The sequence below is a fragment of the Hipposideros armiger genome, unplaced genomic scaffold, assembly GCF_001890085.2.
Source record: "Hipposideros armiger isolate ML-2016 unplaced genomic scaffold, ASM189008v1 scaffold_33, whole genome shotgun sequence".
In the NCBI taxonomy this organism is placed as follows: Eukaryota; Metazoa; Chordata; class Mammalia; order Chiroptera; family Hipposideridae; genus Hipposideros; species Hipposideros armiger.
In genome coordinates this window covers 814,429-837,364 of record NW_017731383.1, presented here as the reverse complement: position 1 = coordinate 837,364, position 22,936 = coordinate 814,429, and the positions used below count along the sequence as shown (strand labels likewise).

The following is a 22,936-nucleotide window of genomic DNA, read 5'->3' as shown; positions in this document are numbered from 1 at the left end:
GGGCGGGGCTCCTGGGGCCGGCCCAGCCATGCTGAGCAGCCTGCCCTTACACCGGCCCGTTTCACACACAAAACAGGCCCAAGAAGGTGGAGTGATGGGCCCCAGGTCACCGGCTGGCACTGGGCAGAGCTCTGCAGCAGCTGTAGTCTGCCCCTCCCCCCCGACCCCCACTGACCACGTGCGCCCAGCCCTGGGCCTGGGGCCTGCAGTTTGTGCAGAGTGAAGGCCAGGAGATGCCAGGCTGGGTGTGGCTGCCTCCCGGCCCCGGGAGGAAGCACGTGGAGGACGTGCAAGCTGCATTAAGGGGCCGAGTGAGCTGCTCTGTGTCCCAACATCTCACCTGGGCCTCAGAGCAGAAACGGCAGGGGGGCCTGGCCAGGCCTGTCTGCTGCAGTGTGAGTGCCCACTCAGGCCCTTCACCTGAACTCCAAAGCCAGGGGCTTGGCCCCTGCAAGACCAGGGTGGGCTTGGCTGCTGAGACGGGTGGCCTAGTAAGCCTCTCCGAACCTTCTGATCCTGACCCTTTTTCCCCAGCTCAGCATCTAGCCATGTCCCCTCTGAAGCCCAAACTTGGCCATGACGCCTTGGCACAAGCCCTCTCCCGTCTCTGCCCCCTCATCCTCAGCTCTCAGCTCCTGGGCCACCTCCTGGCCGGGGGTGTGCCGAGCAGGTGAAGGAGGTCCGGTGTTGGAGAGCCCAGAGCCCTGGACGTGGGTGGGAGCCGGGGAAGAGGCACTGGCCCAGCCTGTGTCCCACTCTAGCCCTCAAAGCCAAGCCCCCTGCGGCTGCTCCTGCCAAATCCAGGAAGCAAGTGGGTTTGGGGAAGGGAGACCTTGAGTGTCAGGAAGGTGGTGAGGTGAAGGGGACAGGGCAGGGCGCACTCAGACTCCCTTGCCTGGGCCTCAGTTTCCTTCTTAAGAGGTGCTGTACTCACCCACCAGACAAGAAAATGGAGGTTATCTGAGCTGAGTAGCTCGTGAAACACCTGCTGGGTGGGCAGGTGGTGGGTGCACATCTGCTGAGCATTGAGGGAGCAGGCGGGCGTGCACACACCAGGCCCCCGGAGGACGGCCCCTGAACCCACCCTGGACAGAGAAATGGGACCTGGACCGGGGCACGGGGGGAGGCTGAGGCAAAGGTGTGCAGCTCAGAGTCACAGTGCTGGCCCCAGGATGGACTGAGAGGGGTAGATGACCAGTGGCCACAGCCTGGCCGTGACCCAAGCCCCTGACCTCCCTCTCAGCCCTCAGAGCCCCTCACCTGAGCCGTTGGGCCCAGGTCGCAGCCAAGGGAAGGAGACACTCCACAGGAACCCTGAAGTTGGGTCCCTGTTCACCTGTTCTGGGGTCAGTGAGTTCCAGTGGCGTGCTGCCAGTCACAGGCCAGTGGGCCCCACAGCTCCAGGGCTTCATGGGCGTCCAGGAGGGGGAGAGTGGAGGCCCAGGGGAGGATGTCAGCTGGTCCAGGCAGGGCAAATGGGCAACCATTCACAGGTCTTCCTTCCCCAGGTGGGGAGGGGTGGGGCCAGGTGAGTTGTTGCCGTGGTGACAGCTCACCTGCTCCCTCCCAGTCTCCTAACAAACTCCTGGTTTCATTTTCAGTTCTGGGAAGGGGTGCCCTGACCTTCACACAGCAGCCGGCCGGGCAGAAGGCTGAGCAGCGAGGCAGCCTGGGACCCTGGGTCCCTGGGTCCGTCCCCCTGAGGGCTCCCCAGGGCCAGTACCCTCATGTCCACCCTGGGAGGACAGGCTGATGGCCCCATTTCACAGAGGAGGGCAGCAGTTGCCCAAGGTCACACAGGGTGGAGCTGCGCAGGGGTCCTGGCCCAGGAGCTCCCTGCCCGTCACCCTCAGTGCCGTGCTCTCCTGAGTGCTTCTCCTCAGAGCAACTTCTAGCTCTGACCCAGTTAGGACAGGACAGGCACAGGTGGGGTCATTTCAGGTGTCTTGGCAGAGGAGGGTGTGGCTTGAGTCCTCCCCCAGGGCCTGCCACCCCTTCCCTCCTGGGGGAAGTGACCTGTCGGGGACACTCTGAGGCGGGCTGGCAGACAGAGCCAGAAGTCCTTTTCTCACCCCAGAGCCCTCTCCAGTCCAGACCCTGATCCCAGTGCCAGGCCCAGGCTGGGCCACCAGGGGACCTGAGATTGGACCCCACAAGGCCATGCCTGGGGGAGCCGGGAAGGGCTGCTCAAAGAAGAGGGACTGCCGAGTGGGTCTTGAAGGATGAATAGGAGTTTTCTAGGTGAGGGTTCTCAGCTTTTCAACCTACAGTTGGGGGCACATCACGTGTGAGTGGTGTGCCTACTGCCCTGGTTTCCCACCTGTGCCCTCCTGGTATTAAGTCCAGCCTGGAGGGCACTTAGGGCTCCGTGGGGAGCAAAGGGTGGCCTGCCACACAGTAGGGCTCAGTGGACACTTGTCCAGCAAATGGTGGTGTTCCAGCTGCTCCAGGTAGTGAGAGCAGACACCAAGAAAATGGTTGGGGGAGCCACCCCCCAGCAAGGTTTGGTCCCCAAAGTCACACAGCCACATGCAGGGAGAGGAGCTGGCTGGGTTAGGGCAGGACTTCCGGCTGCAGAGCTCAAGGTCCCACTGACCACTCTGATGAAGGAAGCAGCCACTGACCACCACCTGATCTGCATACCAGGGCTGTGACTGCTGTCCTCAGTCTCCTGGGGGCCTCCTAAGGACACTGAAGTTAGAGCTGGGTGCTGTGGAGGGGCTGCTGGGTCCCAAACCCCTCATTACAGACAGCAGCCCAGGAGCCCACAGGCCAGAGTTCCAGCTTGAAGAGCCTTTGGGATGGCGAAGCACGTAGCCGCAGGAGCTGAGGGCTGCCAGGTCAGAGGCCAGAGTGTGGGCCCCTCGCCCCAGGGCTCCCCACCCAGGGACCCCACCTCAAGCACTCTGATCCTTTGAGTTCCACTTCCTGAGTTGTCAGTCCTGCCCCCCTTAAGGCCAGGGGTAGCCTTGTCTGACCTCTCACCCCAACCCAGGATAGGTAACACTAGAGGAACAGACAGACATCCCAGGCTCTGATGCCAGCTCTCCATGGCTATGGCTTTGGGCAAATCCCTCCCCTTTCCACGTCTGTAAAACGGACATGAACATAGTGACGGGCTCAGGGCTGTGAGCAGCGCCTGACACACAGGAAGTACTCAGCAAAGGGCGGCGGTCGCTGACCTGTATGAACAGAGAGGTGCTGTATCTGGCCAAGGATACATAGCGATCACAGGCAGGGCAGGGCTCCCATGCCCCTGGCCCTGCCCCCGGCCACCCCTGCCAGCCTTGCACACTCTGCATCAGGAGCGAGAGGGCTGGGCCCCATTACACGGGGTTCCTATAATGGTGTGAAGAGGATTAATAATGTATTTATAACACATCGTTGCGGTAGCCAAAAATGATCTATAAATGGGCGGTAAATGTTTTATAATGTTTTTGTAACCCGTTATAAATGATAAATGGCAGACTATAGATGTGGATCAAATATTTATAACGCATTGTGTGCGACGTTGGGCTGCTACAGTTCAGGAAAGCCATTAATAATAAAGTGGATGGAAATGTAAAAGTTGCAGACATGCCCAGCAAAGCCATTTATAATGAAATGTAAAGCTGGGCTGTTGGAAGCCGCCGCGAGCCCCGCGGAAGCCCTGGCCGCTTCTCCCCAGCCTGCGGAGGACCAGGGTCTGAATTATTTGTGAGGTGCTCCGACGAGGATGTACGCTACCCGTAGCCCGCCGTATGCGTACGCTATTAATACACCCGAGGCAGCATGCATTATTCATGGGGCCTAATTAATTAATGGTGGCCCCTTCAAGTGGGGTGTCACAGCCTCCAGCCCCCTCTCCTGCCTGGGGCACAGCCTTGGGAATCGGGGGAGGAGGGACATCCCTTGGACGTCCTGTTGTGAAGGACCCCTCCATGGTCCCTCCTGGGCAGGTGCTAGGGGGCTGGTGTTCACTGTGGGGGCTCTGCCCGCCTCCCCCGAGGGTCTGTCTCCTGCAGCCACGATCACTGTGGGCCGGGCAGGGAGCCACATTTCCTTCCACAGGTTGGCCCTGGTGCCACCCTCCCAGAACGTGCCCTGGACGGACGGAGAGGCTGTCTTCCCACGAAGAGGAGGAGAAGGCTCGGGAAAGTGAGTGACCAATGTGGGTTACGGGCCAAGCCAGCGTCTGAGCAAGGATCCCCACTTGGGCCGCTGTCTGGCTCTGAGCCCTGCCGTTTGCGCGAGGCCCACTTTTGTCCTGTGGAACTCTCAGTGACACAACCCTGCAGCAGGGGTTCCACAGGCAGGCTGGTTTGGGAACCGAGGTACCTTGTGGCCACTCCCTTGGCGTGAAGGCTCAGACACACACCTCTTCTTCTTCTCTCCATCCCCCACCCCCTCTCCTGGTTTCTCTTCTCTGCCTCGAAGGCTCCAAGCACTGCCGGTGTGTTTGGACAGGCAACCCTGATCTGTTCTAGCTCCGTCCCTTGACCTTGGTCAAATCAGTTACTTGGAGTTGAATCTACCAGCTGAAGGTCTACACTCCAAGGCGTGGGGCCCAGTTCCCATCACCGCAGCCCCTCCTAGTGGCACAGAAGCCCCTCAAGCCCTCCTCCAGGAGCTGAGCTGATGCACAAGCTGGAGCTGGCTTTGAATAAAAATTCATGATCCTCTGGGCCTGCCCCTGCCGGGGCCCCAGCACTGCCCCTCCACGGCACTGAGGGTCAGGCCTCATGCTGGCAGCAGGAGGTGGGGAAAAGAGACTGTGTGGCCTGGAAGTCCTGACCAGAAGGGGCGGCATTTGTGCAGGACGCCGGCCTGGGCTGACCGCGGCTCCTCCGGCCTTCACCTGCGTTGGGGCCAGGCCCCTCAGCCCAGGCTCTGCCTGGCTGATCAGGTCGGCCCCTCTCTTCTCAGGACCTGTTTCTTGAGCTGCAGAATAGGTAGGGTGAACCCACTTTTAAAGGGTGGCTGTAAGTTTAATGAGAAAACGGGCCTGAAAAGTGCAAGGAGAGGTTGGAGCGAGGCTGGCTGGGCCCCGCTCCCTCCTTCCACTTCTTCTGTCAGACTTCCTTGGGCTTCTTCCTTCCTCCCACCAGTCCCTCCGCCTGGGGAGTGCTTCCACACCCTCTGACACACCCACGTATCCTTTAGGCCTTAGTTCTCATGTCCCCCTTTGGGAAAGCCATCTCTGGCCTACCAGCCAAGACAGAAGCCCGTCTTTCACCATCGAGCGGCACCGTGTGTCGCCTTGGAGCTGTCACAGGTGCAGCACAGCATCTGCTTGTGTCCACGTGTCAGTCAGGGAAGGATGCTAGCTAGCTGCTGTAACAAACAGATCGCGTGTCCAGCAACTGAACGCAGCTCACATTTATTTCTCACTCATCCAGGGGCCAGCACAGCTGTTCCTGGTCAGTGGTGGCCCCCGCCTGACCTTGCAGTGTCCAGGCTCCTCCATCTGTGGCCCCGTCATCTAGTACGTCCTTTTCACCCAGCCAGAGGACCAGGGAAGTGGAGTCTGGAGGTGCACACGTCACCTCCACTGGCCAGAACTCAGCCACACGGCCCCACCTACCAGCAAGGGAGGCAGGAAAATTTGGCCCAGACAGAGCACAAAGGCCCTGAGGCAGGGACACGAGGATGTCCGAGGGGCAGTCATAGGGGAGGTGCGAGGCACGGGCTAGGGACAGGGCCGGAGGGTGCATTATAAGGACTGTGTTTTCACCACGAGGCGGGGGTCTCAGGAGGGCTTTGGGCAGGGCGGCACGCTCTGGCGCCCACTGTTAAAGATTCGGTGTTGACAATAGCCTGGGTGGCAAGGCAGAAGCAGAGCAGGTTAGAAGGCTCCTGGACAAATCCAGGCTCTCACCAGAGGGGGCTGGGGAGGCGGCCATGGGGGTGGTGGTGGCCGTGGTCAGTTTCAATGAGAGGACAAGAGGCAAGGAGCACGCCTGGCTTTTGACCCGAGTAACTGGCCAGATGGAGTCGCCATCAGTGGCCATGTCTGTCGGCTGTGGGTGGGTCTGGTGTGGGCTCCAGGAGGAGGAGGAGTGGCTGAGTGCAGGGACCGTGGGGCAGGGCGGTGGGAGGGTGAGGCCAGGGCAGCAGGGTGATAAAGGCTAGAAGGCGTGATAAGGCCCGGACTTTATTCAGGGTGCTGTGGAGGCCAAGCAGGAAAGGGCTTGTCCGATTGGTGTTCTAGAACCCTCAGCTATGGGGAGGGGTGAACTATGGTTGCTGGAGGGCAGGAGGAAGCTTAGGGAGACTGGCACAGTGGTCAGGGGCGAGATGAGGGTGGCCTGGATGGCAGGGGTGGCAATGGGGAGAAGTGGATGGACTGGGGGTGTCCTGGTGTGTGGGTCCTGGAGACGAGCTGTCAATAGAAGGAAGTGCTGTGTGTGAGGTGCTGGTGGGGACACAACCACAAATGCTGCCTCCCAAGTCACTGTCCCCAGAAGAGGCCAAGTGGTGATCGGTGGGGGCAAGAATACAACTTAATCTTCTAAAAACCAGAGCTCCAGCTGCCTCCCCACTGTCTCTTCTGAGGGAGACGGGTCCCACGCCCTGTGCCCTGCCCCCTTTCTTGGCCTCTCCCTTCCTCACCGGCTTTTCCAGTTCTCCTAACTGCTGCCCTGAGGGTCAAGAAAACCCGGTTGGTTCCTGGTTGATTCCTGCTCGGGGACCAGACACCAGCCTGGCCTGACTGGCACAACATCACTCTTTGGACTCTTGCTGGGAACACCCAGCAACTCAGGGCAGCAGCCATGGCCAGCAGCAATCCCAGGTCACAGAGGCTCCCTGTCGAGCACCTGCTTGCAGACCCCCTGCAACAGGGAGCTGGCCGTGTGCACACAGACCTCACTCACACTATGTGATGTCCGCGCCTCAGGGCCCAGCTGCAGGAAGGAGCGGGAGTGCCAAGTGCTGGCTTTGGGCTGGATGACCTCAGTGTCTGCTTCTTCAAGTGGGCACAGAGAAGCCACTGTCAGGAAAACACCTTCCTGCCTGCAGGCCTTGTCCGGACAAGCCCTAAGGCTGGGCGGAAGGGTGGGTGGGCTCTCACATTCATGGCGTTTAGGGCTGTCCATCACGTGGCCACACACAGGGTTCCACCTGAGAATGTGTAGGGGAGCCGTTCTGATAATTGAGGGCCCTGCAAGAGGTGTTTTTCCTTAGTTGTGTCACAGAAGCTCAGAGAGGGACAGTGGGAAACAACGGATCATCATTCCCCCGCTCTGCCCCCTAGCATGCCTCTCATGCTCCAGGAGCAGCCTGCGGGGACAGACCCCTTGGTGTGCATCCTCCTCCTGGGCCACCCCGGGCGCCACGCCCCTGCCTCAGCCTCAGTCGCCTCTTCTGTAAATGAGGAGTGAGCCTCGCTTTGCCTGGCACCCCCACTCATGAGGGTGGTGGTGGTGGTGGTGGGGCTTGAAAAGAAACAACCCCGAGGCCTCCCGGGAGCACTGGGGGCCGGGACCCCAGGGCGGGTGCCTCCCCTTCCCCCGGCTGGCAGCTGCGAGGGCAGCGAGGCGGCGTGCAGGCGCCCTGGCGGGTGGGCGGGGCTCTGGCGGGACCGTGATCTGGAGGGGCGGGGCCGTGGTGCGGCGGGGGCGTGCGGGTGGCCTCCCGCCTCACTCCCGCCGGCTGCGCTCCTGCGGGCAAGGCGGTCGCGGGTCCTCGTCTTCCCGGCTCGGGGATCCGGCTCCTGGTCTTCTGGGGCGGCCGAGCCTCGGTTCCCGGAAGGTTCTACCCGGTCTCTGCCTCCCGGGCGGCCCGCCGTCCGCATGGCCGCCCTCAAGGCGCTGCAGCTGTGGTGCCGGCAGCAGTGCGAGGGCTACCGGGACGTGAGCATCACCAACATGACCACGTCGTTCCGCGACGGCCTGGCCTTCTGCGCCATCCTGCACCGCCACCGGCCCGACCTCATGTGAGTGCCCCGACTCCCATGGGGAAACTGAGGCAGGAACTAGCGGACCACAGCCCAGAAGGGGGGCGCAGCCCGCCGTGGCCCCGATGCTGCCCCTCATGGTCTCAGTTTGCCTGTCCACCAAGTGGAGCTGGGCTGCAGCCACGACGTCCGGCGCCCCCGCTGGCTTAGTCAGGCGGTGACTCAGGCCCACGTCCTGGGCCCGGCCACAGCCGCCCCTCCCGCTGTCTCCCGAGGAAGAAGCCAGCAGAGCTGTCCTGCCGGGCCCTCTGTCAGCCCCACTGTCCCGGGACCTGCCGAGCAGCTCAGGGGGAGGGGTCACTCAGGGCTTCGAGCGTGGCACTGCCCCCCTCCAGCCTGTCCAGGCACCTTTAAGGCTGCAGCTCAGGGACACTGAGCAGGAGGCCCGAGACCCCCAGGCCCTTGAAGCCTCCTCACCTTAGGGTGAACGGTGATAGGCGATGAGGTGGCGGTGGGGTCCTGCCGTGTTTGGGGATCTCGTTCCCACCCTGGACCCACTGACCCGGCTTGCTGAGACGGCTCTGTGTGGGGAGGCCCCGGTCCCCGCCTCGCCTCCTGTGCACTCGGGAGGGGCAAAGCTGCACAGGAGGGCGCCTGGGCTGGGTGGACAGAGGCTTGGAGGGCGCCCTGGGAAGGCCACCTGCAGCTCAGGCGCCTGCTGCAGAAAGCATGCTTGAGGGCGTTCGTTCTCCTGAGAAGTCCAGGCTGGAGCCAGGGGTGGGTGGAGTGTGTCTGCAGGGAGAGGCCAGAGGCCGCACCTTCTAGATGCTACCCTCAGACCTCTTGCTCCATAGATGGGGAAACTGAGGCCCAGAGAGGCAACGCCCTTGTTCGGGTCCCAGAGCACGTCAGGCAGAGTCAGGGCTGGCAGCTGGGGCTCGTCCCCTGCGCCGGGATGTACCCTCAATCCCCAGGGACCGTCCCCAAGCGCCGCTCACAACAAGAAGTTCGTTTTGAAAAAGGGGCCTGTTTGTAATTCCTCTTTCCGCCTGAGGTTGTGACATGCGTTTGTGGGGCCTCCTGGGGAGTCCCCATGTGGCATTTGGGCAGCAACCTCTGCTCCCTGCCCCGGGAGGTGCCTGGTCACCTTGGGAGGCAGAAGACGGGGCAGAGTGTGCTTCCACATTGAACACCCGAAGCTGAGCCATGACAGCTTGGGCTGAGGATGTGAAGACTGGGAGAGGGACCAGGAACAGAGGTGGGCAGGCTGAGCCCCGCCGGCTGCATGCAGAGTCCTGCCTGGGGCTGCCTGGGGACGGCCTGGATGAGGCCAGCATGAGAAGCTGTGATTGGAGGGAAAGACAGTGGCCTGCCAGCTCAGCAGCCTCAGGATGACTGCACGGATGTCACTGGAGATTTGGGGCCTTTCCGAGCCCCGGGATCTTCCATCTGCTCCAGTTGTGCTGGGTTAGAGGCCGCGCGCGTATGTGTGTGTGTGTGCGCACGCACACCTATCTCAGCATGCACCACCTGTGAGTGACCACAGGCACGCACGCACACGTGAGTGTGTACACGTGCTGGCACAAACAGGCATCTATAGGTGTTCATTTAACCATCATTGGGTGCTGGCTGTGTACTCTGTACTGCGTACTTTACAACATGGCTTTGGCCCCTGCCTTAGGAAGTGACATTTGAGCCACAGAGACAGACAGTGAACAAATGAATGCATAAAAGCTCAAGGCAACTCTGCAGAGTAGTGAGGGCCAGGACTAGGAGGAAGAGGGGGCCCCTACCCGCCCCGTCACACGCGGGCGTCGCCTTATCGTGCTGCTGACTTGACTGCTGCCCATCTGCCCACTGGACTTTCAGCTCCAGTGGGTGGGAGTGTCTATCTGCTCTGCTCACAGCTGTGTCCCCTGTGCCTGGCCATGTCTGGCACATGATAGGTCCTCGGAAGCAGCGTGTAGTGTAGTCGGAGGTCTATAGATAAGGGCTCACATTTGGGGCTCAGTAGGTATGGTAGGAGTTCGGCAGTTGTTGTAAAGTAAGGGCTGTGCTGGTGCGAGTGCAGAAGGGAGGAGGGGGTGGCCATGTGACCACAGAGGCAGAGTTTGGAGTGATGTGGCCATAAAGCTAAGGAAGGCCTGAAGCCACCAGAAGCTGGGAGGGACACGGAACAGGATCTGTCCAGAGCCTCCAGAAGGGGCGGGCCCCGCGACACTGTCAGATGTCTGACTCCAGCACTGTGGAGAATAAATATCTGTTGTTTGAAGCTGCCCAGTTTGTGGTCATTTGTTACGGCCAGCTCAGGACACTGGCACAGGTTTCGAGACGTGGCGAGGTGCAGCAGGGGCTCCATAGACCTGGCTGAAGGAATACATGTGTGTGAGTGGGGTGTGTTTGCACTTGCGTGTGAGCAAACACGTGTCCCTGCGCCCCAGTCCTTTGATGTTATTGTGTCTGTGTCTTAAACACCTCCCCCCGCTCTGGTCCCTGCAGTGCCTTTGGGCAAGCTGGTGGCTAGGAGGAGGGAGTCTCATCTTTAAACCCTGAGCTGCCCCGCCGGCCCCCCGTGGTGAAGGGCAATGCAGGGTGGCCAATCTCTTGGGGTGAGACACCCCCACACTGCCCATCCTGTGAAGACCCTCGGGCAGCAGGAAAGTGGAGATCCTGTCTCCATGTCTCCTAGTGTTGCCACCAGGAAGTCCTTCCCTTTGTCTCATATCAGTCCTTCCTGCTGCACGGGAGCCCGTTTCCTCTTGGCCCTCCTCAGAGGGAGAGCAGCTGTGGGAGAGCCGCTGGGCGCTGAGCCAGCCCGGTGGGGCCTTGAGCTGCCTGACGCCGACTCCTAGTTCTGCCTCAGCCCAGGAGTTCATAGGCGGCCCTGCTCCAGGAGGCAGTGTGACCTGCTGTGGTGGCCCCACAGGGACCCTGGGAGGTGTGCGTGAATCCCTGTTGTTGGGAGACAGGGCTCCCCAGCACTGTCCAGCTGGGAAGCAGCCTGCCTGTGCCTGCCCCACAGCTGTGGGACTTCTGCATGTGGGCGTCAGGGTGCCTGCCACAGTGCCTGCTGGTGGCTCTGCCCTTAGGGTCTGTTTCCCAGTGAGGCCAGGTGAGTGCAGGAACCACCCAGAACAAACAGTCTGTCTGGGCTGGAGGGCCTTCCCCCAGTTTCTAGGAGCGGGAGGAGGGGCAGGTGCCCAGCCAGTGGCCGGGCAGGGAGCCCTTCCCAGCAGCAGCACAGGGTTCCAGGGCCCGTTAAGGAAGGAGGGGCCGTGGAGGCTGGATGGCCTGAGTGGGGTATCAGGAAGTGGGGCTGTGAGCCCGCTGGGCCTCTGCACCCCCAGCCCCATGGTGGGGCTGAGCGGATCCCCTGGAGGGTGTCAGGGCCAGCCAGAAGCACGGGGCGCCCCCCTCACCGTCTTCTAGACGCGCCTGCTGTTGGGGGTCAGGAGAGACTCGCTCCCGGAGGCCCCCACCCAGAAGCTCAGAGGCAGCAGAGCTTCCCTTCCTGGGCCGGTCTGACCCCACTCCCGCATGAGGTCAGCAGGAAGCTGCCTGGGGACCGGGGCCTTCTGTTTCCCAGGGGGGGGCTTGCTGCCTTCCAGGCAGAAGCTCCAGGATAGACGTGGGAGGGGCTGCCAGCCCCCTCCTTGGGGGCAGCCCAGGGCCCCGGGGACCGCCACCCCAGACCACTGCAGAAGCCCCAGGGCTGGACCCTCCTGGCTGAGCCCTGCCCTGGGCTGAGGTGGCGAGCAGGGTCAGCTTCAGGCCGGGGAGCCCTGCAGCCTGGCAGTTGGTGAGGAGCCTCATTTGTCCACCAGGTGCAAGGAGGTGGGTTCCTGGGACCTGGCCCTCTCGGCCCCCTCCTCCCCAGCGCTGTCACCTCTCCTGATGTCTGTCCCAGCATGCCTGCCGTGGGCCTCTCTCCTGAACCCCATCTTTCCACCTCCGCCTTGTGGAGTCTGCTTCTCTCCATCTTTTTCTGTTCGTGCCTGTCTCCGGCTCTTTCCCTGTCTGTCAGCCCTGTCTGTCCCTACTCTCTCTCTGCTCCCTTTCCCGCAGGACTGACTCCAGATGTGCTGGAGGTACCTGGAGAAGGCCCAAGCGCTTTCCGTCTGTCTGTCCCACTCCCCGCCCCAGCGCCACTTCCCCGCCCCGGGCCGCATTTTGTTCCAGGAAATAAACAGCCTAAGGTCAGCTCTCTGGGAATTTGGAAGGGTGCACACATTCCCCAGAGCCTCTGGTGCTTGATAGTCTGAGGTCAACAGTCTTGGTCAGTTGTGGTCGCACCAGGCAGAGAGGGCCGGGGCTGGGTGCATGTTGGCCCTCGGCAGACAGTCCCAGCCGTGTAATCACCCAAGGATGACGACGTGTAGACCTGAGGCTATTCATTCGGCCGGCGCTGAAACGATAAACGAATGCCACGAGAGTCTGCTCACTCCATAAGTCTTTATGGAGTGCCAACTGTGTGCCTGGCCCTGTGGCAGGTACCTCGGTGTACAGAACACACCTGATTATAAATTTCTGGAACTCGACTAAAAAAATGACCTAACTTGGGAGGGTGCCCGGGCCCCAGCCCACCTGGTGGCAGGTTCTTAGGCTCGGGCCGCCTCACCGAGTGCCAGCCGCTCACAGCTGAGTGAGGGGGACAGTGATGCCCTGTGGTCCAGGAAGGCCTTAAGTGCAAGCCAGCTGCCTCCCCGAGGGCCAGCCAGAGCTGGGTGTCTGTCTGCTAGGCCTGCCGAACAAGCACTGCAAACGGGGCGCTTAAGCACAGCAGAGCATACAGATGCCCGAGGTCGGGTGTCGGCAGCCTGTCCTCCCTGAGGCCTCTGTCCTGGGCGTGTGGACGGCTGTCTTCCCCGTGTCCTCACATTTTCTGCCCTCTGCATCTCTGCCCAGTCTTCCATTCTTATAAGGACAGGCGTTTTGGATTACGGCCCACCGCAGCGGCCTCATTTGAAGTTGATTCTCTCTGTAAAGATGCTGTTTCCAAATAAGGTTGCATTCCAAGGTTTCGGGGGAGAGGACCCCAACATATCTTTTTGGGGGCACAATCCAGCCCATCCTGGCAGAAAGCTTGTCAGGGTGGACTTCCTGAGGGCCAGGCAGGGTCTCCGAGTCGCTTTGACTCTGGTGGTTTCCACCAGCACTGGCCTCAGACTCCCTGCCGGCATCAAGGGATGTGTGCTTGGGCCTCGACCATCCAAAGGCAGGGAAGTGTCCACTTGGGGAGACTTGGGGGAGCCTGGTCCCAGAGGGACTGGCCAGGGTGGTCCAATCCAGTGTGGACCTGGTCCTGAGAGGCTGTGGTCCTTGAACTCGAGTGGAAAGGCAATTCTGCAGCTCTGACCTGCTCAGCAGGGCTGGCTGGCTGTGTGGGTGCCTGACCTACCAGGAGCCCTGAGGCTCACGCTGGGTCTGCAGGAAGAGAGGGCCCCATGGGGCAGCTGGCTGCCCCGAAGCCAGACTGAGGCCCATGCAGAGGGCCACCTTCTCCCATTTGTTTGGAGACAAAACAGAACTTGTTATCTTGCCCTCCCGCCACCGGGCATCTCACTGAGGACACGGCATCGGTCAGTGACCCAGGGCAGGTCTGGAGAAGAGATTGAGTTTTCAAAGGGATGGGGGAAGGGGAGAGGGGGAGGGGGCTTCCGAGCCCCAGACACTGAGGATGGGGCCAGCATGGCTGAGCGCCTGGGGTGATGGACGGAGACCTGCACTCCACGAGCCCATGGACATTGGTGGGGTAAACTCCGTGCACAGTGGGTATGCGAGCTGCGCTGACACAGGCATCGCCCACCCTTCCTGCTGCTTCCGGTCATTCGTCCACCCAGAGACAGATCTGTCCACCATTTTGTCTTGTGCACAAAAGCACCCTCTGTGCTCGTGGGGTGGTCGTAGCATCTGGAACGCGTTACCTGGGAGGTGGTCTAAGCGGAAATGGGGTGGTTTCCGGAAGAGCCGGGCAGGTTGATGGACGGCAGGGCCTCCAGGAGGCAGGTGGGCAAAGCACTCCCCACTGCATGGCTGTGGGCTCGCTGCTGCCCCAGCCTCAGTTTCCTCGTCTGTGTAACAGGCTGCCCAGGGTTGTGATGGGCTCCCAGGCCAGGTAGCCACAGGATCTCCCCCTCCGTTTGAGACCTGCCAGTCTTCAGCCAGGGTCCTTAAATTTATCACCAGAAGCTGCCGTGACCTCTCACATGGGGACACTGGGGCCCCAGAGAAGACAGCATGGCCGGGAGGAGTGGGGACATCACTCAGCCTGAGCTCTCCTGTGCTGTGCGGCTTCCAGAACAATTTAGGTCACACTGAAATGGCAAGGCTGCCATCAGGCACCAAAGATAGCAACGTGGAGAGACAGACAGACAGACAGTGTTTAACCAGCCTTCCCGGAACCATCCCCCTGAGTCAGGCTGAGCGTCCGGGTGGGGTCCAGCTGTGCACCCTGCTAGGAACATCCTCCTGGGTGTGTGAGGGGCTCCGGTGCCCGTGCTGGGCATGTGCACAGGGTCCCGGGCAGCGAAGAACTGATGGGGCTCCTTCTTTGAGAACGATTGTGCTCTTGGCCTCTCCAGGAAGTCCTGCTGTCTGGGCCAGGCCTGGGACACCTGTGGTCAAGTGTGGGGCTGGGCGGGTGCTCTAATATTCTCAGCCACGAGGGTGAGGGTTTGCCCCCTTGGGAGGAGGCTGGGTACCTGGTGGGCGCTTAATGCCACCCCCCAAATGGTTGAACTTCAAACGCCTGGACGTGGGGTCCCTGGCCTGGCTTTGGTCTTTCTGCTTGTGACTTGGGCAATTCACAGAGCCTCTCTGTGCCTCCGTTTCCTCATCCGTGAGAGGCGGACATTGACAGCGTGTATGGGTGTGAGCGCTGGGTGAGCAGATATCGTGGGAGGTGCCGGGGAAATGAAGTGAATGGTGGGAGGTGTCCAAGCTCCGTCCGTCACTGCACATTGCTGTCCCCGTCCTGAAAGCCTGCCATGTCCACCCCGTGGTCTCACCTGGCCCACGAGTTTCGCAGGGGTTTGGAGGCAGCCCTCTCTGCGCTGTGCCCTGGTTGGGACAGGAGCAGTGGTCAGGGCTGGGCTGCGGCTGTGAGGCCCTCAGCGCCCAGGTCACCGGGGACACTGCAGCATCGCTGAGCCCAGAGCAGGTACTGGGCTCCTCAAGGCCGCTGTGACCTAGCCGCTGTGACCTCACCACTTCACACGGCCCCCGACACACCCACATCAGTTTCCCCATTTAGTTAGGGTGACTTCTGAGGCCCTTCCGGCCCTCCCTTCTTTGGACACTTGTGTTTTATCTTCCAGAAACTTCAGTGCTCTCAGGAAGGAAAACATTTATGAAAACAACAAACTGGTGAGTTCTGTTTCTGCCCTGCGTCCACGGGAGTCGTGGAGGCGGGACTCCCTGGCGGTGACCCCAGCTCCCCAAAGTAGCCTCTGATCTGCAGCCAGGCCCACCAGGTCCCCTTTTCCTCGGCGGCGAGGGAAGGGGTGGGGAGTGGTGGGACCATCCTTCCTGCCCAAGGCAGAGCAGGCGCCAGAGGTGGCCCTGGATGGGTCCTGGGACGGGCCAGCTGCCGGCTGTTCCAGGGACCACTGCCCAGGCCCCACCTGCTCAGCCCCGGCCGCCAGGGCCCTACACACACGGCTCTGACCATGCTGTCAGGCTGCCCTGAGGTACGAGCTGCGAGACCCCTCCCCATGCCAGCCAGCCTCAGTGTCCTTGTAGCAAAATAAGATCTGTGTCCAATGGGCACAGAAGCAGAGCCTCCTGGCCTGTCGTGTGCACCGTGCTCCTGCCAGGGGAGACCGAGGGCGAGACTCACCGGGACCAGCTCTGAGCTCCTTCAGTCCCGCGTGGTCAGGCTCTGACCCCCACCGTGCAGACGGGTACACTGGTGCCGAGGGTGGTCACGCAGGCTGAGCCGAGCTCGAACCTTGAATCCAGACCTTTCTGGGCTCCTGCCTCTGGCCCTCACCTCCCTTCATCCCCGCTCTGGGGGGAGCTGGTGGTCTGGCCAGGAAGAGGAGGCGTCTCCCAGCCTGCTCCCTGCTGACCGTCCCCTACTCCAGGCCTTCCAAGTGGCAGAGGAGCAGCTGGGTATCCCGGCCCTGCTGGATGCAGAGGACATGGTGGCTCTGAAGGTGCCAGACCGGCTGAGCGTGCTAACCTACGTGTCACAGTACTACAACTACTTCCACGGACGCTCCCCCAGTGAGTTCGGACTCGCACGCAGCCATGGGCAGGGGCCACCTCTACCCCCAGCAGCCGGCACCCAGCTCTCCTGGCAGGCAGGCCTGTGCTGCTCCCAGGGGGCCAGAGCCCCTCATCCTGCTGCGAGTGAGGAGCAAGGCGCTGGCAGCTGGTCGCCCCACACGCCCCTGCCCCCTGCGGGAGCAGCCTCAGCCGTCCCACCCCCGCCTGTCCACTCAACAGAGGCATGCAGCTCCCGCCTCTCCCGCCTCTCCCGCCCGTCTCTAGGCCTCGGTTGCCCTGCCTGCATCCCTGGGGCTCTGCGCCCAGGGGTCCTGCCTCCAGTAGCTTGGCAGACCCCATGGGGGCTCCCAGGCCCTCTCCAGATAGCCCCCCTCCCCAGTCTGGTCCTGACATTCTGCCCTGTGGAAACAAGGCTGGCCCTGGCAGGGAGGCCTCCAGGCTCCATGGGCAGGGGAGGGAGGCTCTTCCAGCTGCTTTGTACTTCCCGCCCTCCCCCCACATTCCTCATCCAGGCCTTAGAAATCCCCGGAATCGCTCTGGGCTCCGGGCCAGCCCTGCCTTTATGTTCCTACTTTGTGGAGAAATAGAAAAGTCCCCTTTCTCTGACCCCAGATCTGGGTTTCCGAGGGAGGGAAGAACGGAGGGGAGGCAGTGGGTGAGGCCAGGCTCCAGCTGGGAATCTGACTGGGGCTGCCCCTCCCTGCAGAACCCCAAGCCAGCAGGAGCTGCCCCCACCCCTCCCCCGACTGTAGGCCCCTGTGGGCACGTGCACCTCCAGGAGACCCAGGCAGGGTTGGCCCAGATACTCTCAGAGCCAGGGTGCAGGGCTGGGCTGGGCCCTCTGACCCTGTGTGTCTCCTGCCAGTTGGGGGCATGGCTGGTGTGAAGAGGCCCTCGTCGGACCCCGAAGAGGAGCTGTCCGGGAAGAAGGCTGCACCCCAGCCAGCCAGGCCCTCGCCCACCCCAGCCCGGGGGCACCCGCTGTCTCCAGTGAGCACAAACCCCATTGTCCTGCGGAAGGATGGAGGCACAAAGGGCCCCCCGCTGACGGCTGTAAGCGCCCAGCCCCACCCTCCCTCTGGTTCTTGGGTTTTCTACTGGCTCCCACAGAGCGGCCGAAGGGAGGGCCTGAGTGTAACCCCCACCATGGTGCCCGGAGGGGGCAGGAGTCCCATTGGGTCAGGCACGTTTATCAGGAGCCCGCCAGGCTGGCTCCGAGCTCCGTCAGTCCTGTGTGGTTGGGATCTGATCCCCACTGTACAGACGGGTAAACTGAGGCCCAGAGGTCCCACAGACCAAGCGGAGCTCGAACCCTGAATCCAGATCTTTCTGGGCTCTGAGTGGGTTTCTCGCCTCTGGCTGCTCTGTGTCCAGTGGGGCTGGAAGAGAAATCTGGGTGTGTCTACTGCTCGGCCCGCCCTGCTCAGTGAGCTAGGGTGTCCCCACTTTTCAGAGGTGGAGACTTGTGCTTGGGTGCCCCCTGCTGTCCCCGGGCTGTCACACCAGGCTCCGGGATGTTGGGAGTTGGATTGGATTTCTGTATCTTGGGGTGGGGACCTGACCCCCCACCTCCGGCCCCACAGTCAGTCCCCCAGACTCATCTCCTTGGGCCAGGCCAGAGACCCTGAACTTGGCATCCAGTAGCCGGCCATGAGCCCTGGCTGGTCCTCTGTGGCCTCAGTTTTCCCATCTGTAGAATAGGGTCTTCTTGACACTCATGGGGCAGCTTTAGGAGGGTGGGCAGGGCCTGCGGTGAGAGCTCAGGAACATCAGCTGGCACCCCCTCCCAAGGGCCAGGCCTCAGTGGGCAGCTCCCCCGCCTCCATCAGCAGCACCTGTGGGGTCTGCGGCCGGCACGTGCACCTCGTGCAGCGACACCTGGTTGACGGGAAGCTCTACCATCGGAGCTGCTTCAGGTAGGGCCTGTGCATGTGTGTGTGTGTGTGCGTGCACGTGAGCTGACAGGTACAAGCGCTTTCTGTGGTGTCTGCACCCCTAGTAAGGTCCTGGGTGGAATCTGTGACTCAAAATGGTTAAGAACCGTGAGAAGCGGTGTTTGTTGAATGAATGAATGACCACAGGAGTGGACGCAGGAATACCTGAGTGCATGCTCCCAGGAAAGCATGAGTGAGGAAATGAGCACACGCCCACAGCTGCCCCGGCTTCCTCTGTCCCCAGGTGTAAGCAGTGCTCCAACACGCTGCACTCAGGCGCCTACCAGGCCACGGCCAAGCCCGGCGTCTTCGTCTGTTCCAGCCACCACCCCACACCTGCCTCTGCAAGCCCCAGGCTGCTAGGCCTGGCCCCCAGACAGGCAGGGGCCGTCCCCATGGACTCCAAGCCTCCCAGCACCCCACAGAAAGCCCAGGAAGCGTTTGGGCGGAGAGATGCTTGGCCAGAGGCCAGGACCGCCGCCTGGGAGCCCATGGTGGGCAATTCAACTGCCAAAGGCTTCATCGCTGCTGCAGCTGACCCTCTGGCCACCACCTCCCTCCATGTCCCTATGAGGAGCCCAGCTGGGCCCAGGCTCGCAGTAGGTTCCCTTGGTAGCAAAGCCAGCACGCGTGTGGCCAACAACTACCCAACAGGGTGGTCATCGCTGGCACAGGACACGGCAGCAGTCAGCCCCCATCCTGCTGTGACCCGGAGTGCCCCAGACCCTTGCCCGGCCATACCACAAGGCCAGGCAACCCCCCAACTGTCAGCTCCCCAGACCAAGGCCAGCTTGAGCCCAGCATCTTCAGGCCCAGCAGACACACCGGCCTGGACCCCATCGGCCTCTAGGACACAGCAGGCCCGGGAGAGGTTCTTCCAGACGCCCGCAGCCGCCCCCACCACTGCGGTCGCTGGCAGGGCCTCAGCGCCAGCACAGGCGCCTTCTGGGGTTGGCAGCAGGGAGCAAGCCCTGAGCTGCCTCCGGAAGGCCCTTCCAGTGCTTGTGGAAGCCTGCGACCAGGCTCCTGGCAGGTGGGTGGGAAGGAGGGACTGGGGGTGTGGCCCTCACCTGCCCAGCAGCCACTGGGGCCCCAGGAGGCCTGAGGGATTGGGGGTGTCTGGGAAGGGTCCCGAGCTCCGCCCCATCTGGCTGTGTGACGGGGGGACTTCATGCCCCAGCTTCAGTTTCCTCATCTGGAAAATGGGGCGAATGAGACGGGAGCTGAAGTGCCTGGTGGTCAGCAGGAGGGGGACACGGTTATCAGTGTAAAGCTACTGTCTGCACGCTCTGGGTGGGGGACTCAGGTAGAGTGACACTGCCCCCCGAGGCCCCCCGAGGCATACGCTCAGTCCTACTGACGACACCTGTTTAACAGATGAGGCAGCAGAGGCTGGGGGTGGTCCAAGTGTCAGCTTGCCTGCCCCGAGCGGAGCTCTGAGCCGCCCCTGCCCACGCCCCAGTGCCCACCCAGAGCCTCTGCACACTGGACGGTGAGCAGACGCTGTGACGGGATGGAGGGTCTCCATGTTAGTGTCCTGGGGCTGCCAGGACAAAGTGCCAGCGACTGACGGGGGGCGAAACCAACAGACATTCATCCCTTCTCAGTTCTGGGGCCAGAAGTCTGAGATCCAGGCGTCGGCAGGGCCACACTCCTTCTTAAGGCTCTAGGGGAGGGTCCTCGCTGCCTCTTCCAGCTTCTGGTGGCCCCGGGCGTCCCTGGGCTTGTGGCCACATCCCCCGTCTCTGCCTCTCATCACGTGGCCGTCTCCCCTCTGTATGTCTATGTGTCTGCTTTTCTGTCTCTTATAAGGACACTTCTCATTGGATTTAGGCCTGCCCTAGTCCAGGACGACCTCATCCTAACTTGGTTACACCTACAAAGCCTATTTCCAAATAAGGTCACACTCTGAGCTGCCAGGTGGACATGAATTTTAGGGGACCCCCTTCACCTCACTCCAGTCGCCTAGCGAGTAAGGAGATTCCACAGCAGGCTGGCTGAAAATGTGGTGCCCACTGCCTCGTGCTGCCTCTATCTGGGGGGCGGCATTCCCAGCTCAGAGCTGCCCAGCCCGCACTGGGTGAGCGGAGGTGCCCAGGGGCTCCCAGGGTGGCCACAGAGTCAGGACAGTGACCTAGGCAGGCCCAGGCCAGACCATGGCTCTAAGCAGGTGGGCGGAGGAGGGAGGGTCTGGGCAGCAGCCCTCAGCCACACAACACATGCATGATGTGTTTTGGGGGCATTTTAATCTCCTCCAACACCAGAGTTAAACAGAAGGGTAAAGCCAACATATGCCAGTGCCAGAAGTGTATGCCCGTGGCCTGTCCCTAGTCCCTCAGAGGGGCTGTCTACCTTCCCACAGGACACTGGGCATTGGGAACCAGCCACCAAAGGGGCTTCTGCCTGGGGGTCATGGTGGGAGGGCTCCTGGGTCCACCCGTGCCTGACGCCCGCTCTCACACCCACAGGCCCTCCCCAGCCACCACCCCTGCTCCAAACTGCCATCCCAGAATAGAAGGGCTACAAGCAAGTCCATCTGCCAAGCTGTCACAGTCGACGTCTCCCCAGGCCCTGAGCCCCCCTGCACGGACAGAGCCACAGGCCCCCCTGAGTGTGGGCACCACCTCGAGGGCCTCCGCATCGCCCCAGGCAGGCATGAAGGGCTCGGAGGTGTCCCCAGGGGCCGGCAGGACAGGTGCTGGCTCCAGGCAGAAGCTGGAGGCCCCACTGGCAAAGGGTAGGAGCTCCCCTTATGTGGACGAGTGAGGGGCATGGGGTGTAGGCGGCGACCCACAGAGGCATGGACAGTCAGCGTCCACGGGGCTAACCGGACATGCCCTTGCCTGTTTGGCAGCAGAGGAAGTTGAGGTCCGGAGACGGGGTGTGATTCCCCCAGGCACACACAGCACGGGCGGCCAGGCTGGAAGTCCTCTGCCCGACTCCCACCAGTGCTCCTTCCTGTGACCTCGGCTGGCTGTGGGGCAGCTGAGGGGGGCAGCTGTAGGAAGACGGGACAGGTGAGGTCCAGGCTTCCCTATCAGGCTCACCCCCAATATGACCCTTCTCCCTGGCCCTGCCCAGGCCCTAGTGCCAGCCCCCAGGACGGCCAGAAGGATGGGCCGGCAGGATGGAGGAGCCGCCTGAAGCCCGTGAAGAACAGCCCTGCTGAGAGGTGAGGGGCGGGCGGAGGGGCTGTGTTGGGGCTCACACTCCTGGACCAGAGCCTGTGTCTGTTAGGGGAGCCTGAGCAGGAGCCCGTGTCCTCGGGCTGCACAGGGCCTAGCACGCAGCAGGTGCTCCACAAATGCTTGCGGGTGAAAGGCGGCACACACACACATCAACTGAGTGACACCCTGCAAGCAGGGTGTGCTTGTCGCCTGTGCATTGTAGCTGAAGTAGCAGAAGCCAGTTCCCGCGGCCTGAGGGATGGGAGGGCTCATACCAGCATGATTGACAGGTGACAGTTCACACGGGCCTGACAGGGGACTGCTCACACCAGCCTGAGTGACAGGGGATGGTTCATACCAGCATGATTGACCGGTGACAGTTCATATGGACCTGAGTGACAGGACAGCTCACACCAGCCTAAGTGAGAGGGGACAGTTTACAGGGGCCTGAGTGACAGGACAGCTCACAGCAGCCTAAGTGAGAGGGGACAGTTTACAGGGGCCTGAGTGACACAGCCACATTCCCATTGTGTAACGGGGAAGTCAGGAGGGTGGGCGGCTGCGGATGGTCCATCAGGGCCCTGGGACCCTCACTCATGTGAACCAGACTTGGTGGCCGAGGGACAGGAACGCATTCGGTGGGCCTGACCGGCATGCCAGTTTGGCAGTGGGGGAGGGCGGCTCCCACAGGCAGCTCATCAGGACGAGAAAGGACAGAGTGCCACTGCAGCCCCCCTTGGAGGTGCCGCAGGCCGGGCGGCGCGCCCTGGTCACTGGGCACGGGGCTCCAGAGCCAGCTGTGTAGAGTGGCCACCTGTGCGCGGTGGCAGGCCATGCATGGTGGGCAGCGGGGGTCCTGGCCTGGGTGGGTGTGTGCACCAGCCGTGCGCACGTGCTCACCCCTGCTGAAGGGGTGCCGTGTAAACACACAGCTGTGCTCTAGGAGGGTCACAGGCGGGCAGGTGCGGGAGCCCCAGCGCACAGCAGGCGGTCCTCGTCCGTGGCTGCACGCGCTGCCTGGCCCTCCCTCAGCTGACCTGCCTTCCATCCAGAGACCTGGAGCTGAAGGAGCCGCAGGAGCCGCAGGGCCCTGGGGAGCTGAGGGCGGGTCGTGTGCCCCTGAAGACCCCTGGGAGCTCCGACAGTGGCATCCGCATCACCCTGACTCCTGTGCAGCCTGACAGGACACCTGGTCCCCGACCCAGCCTCGCAGGTAATGTTGGGTGGGAACCCCGGGGCCTGACGCTCACCTGGCCCCTCAAGCCAGGAAGCATGGTCTAGGTGTCATCTCCTGGGGCAGTTGTGCAGGGCCTGGGCCCTGTGGTGCCACCCTCCTGACGGGAGGGAGGGCAGGAGCCCTGGTCCGCCGGAGGAGCTGGCTGTCCTGGGCGGGCAGGGCCGTGTGCACGGGTGTGCAGGGGTGTGCACGGGTGCGCCTGTACTGTGCACATGCAGTGGAGCACGTCTGTTCCCAGCACTCAGTGGCCCCTGTATCCACGTTTAGCTCCCACCCACTTCCTGTGTGACCTTGAGCGGGTCACCAGCCCATGGGGCGGAGGATTCCGCCCTCACCGGGTAGATGTGGCCAGTCAGGCAGCACGTGGGCACGGGGAGGCCCGCGGTGCCCTGTGGGTCTCCGGCTCAGGGAAGCAGTTGAGGGGAAGGCGCTGGGCCTGCTGGCCTGACACTGGCTTTGTCCCCTGCCTGCGGGCAGCTGCCTCCCCGTCCCC

General features: G+C 62.3%; 1 protein-coding gene across 1 annotated transcript in view; it reads left to right on the top strand.

The window, feature by feature from the left end:
- Positions 1-7,624: 7,624 nt before the first annotated feature.
- Positions 7,625-22,936, top strand: part of MICALL2 (MICAL like 2) — a 19,008-nt gene continuing 3,696 nt past the window's right edge. The window contains exons 1-9 of the mRNA XM_019637406.1: positions 7,625-7,915; positions 15,193-15,241; positions 15,961-16,102; positions 16,971-17,158; positions 17,897-18,021; positions 18,284-19,072; positions 20,508-20,776; positions 21,121-21,211; positions 22,259-22,414. Of these exons, the coding sequence (XP_019492951.1) occupies positions 7,773-7,915; positions 15,193-15,241; positions 15,961-16,102; positions 16,971-17,158; positions 17,897-18,021; positions 18,284-19,072; positions 20,508-20,776; positions 21,121-21,211; positions 22,259-22,414 (1,952 nt within the window). The 5' untranslated portion in view covers positions 7,625-7,772. The remainder of the gene's footprint in view (positions 7,916-15,192; positions 15,242-15,960; positions 16,103-16,970; positions 17,159-17,896; positions 18,022-18,283; positions 19,073-20,507; positions 20,777-21,120; positions 21,212-22,258; positions 22,415-22,936) is intronic.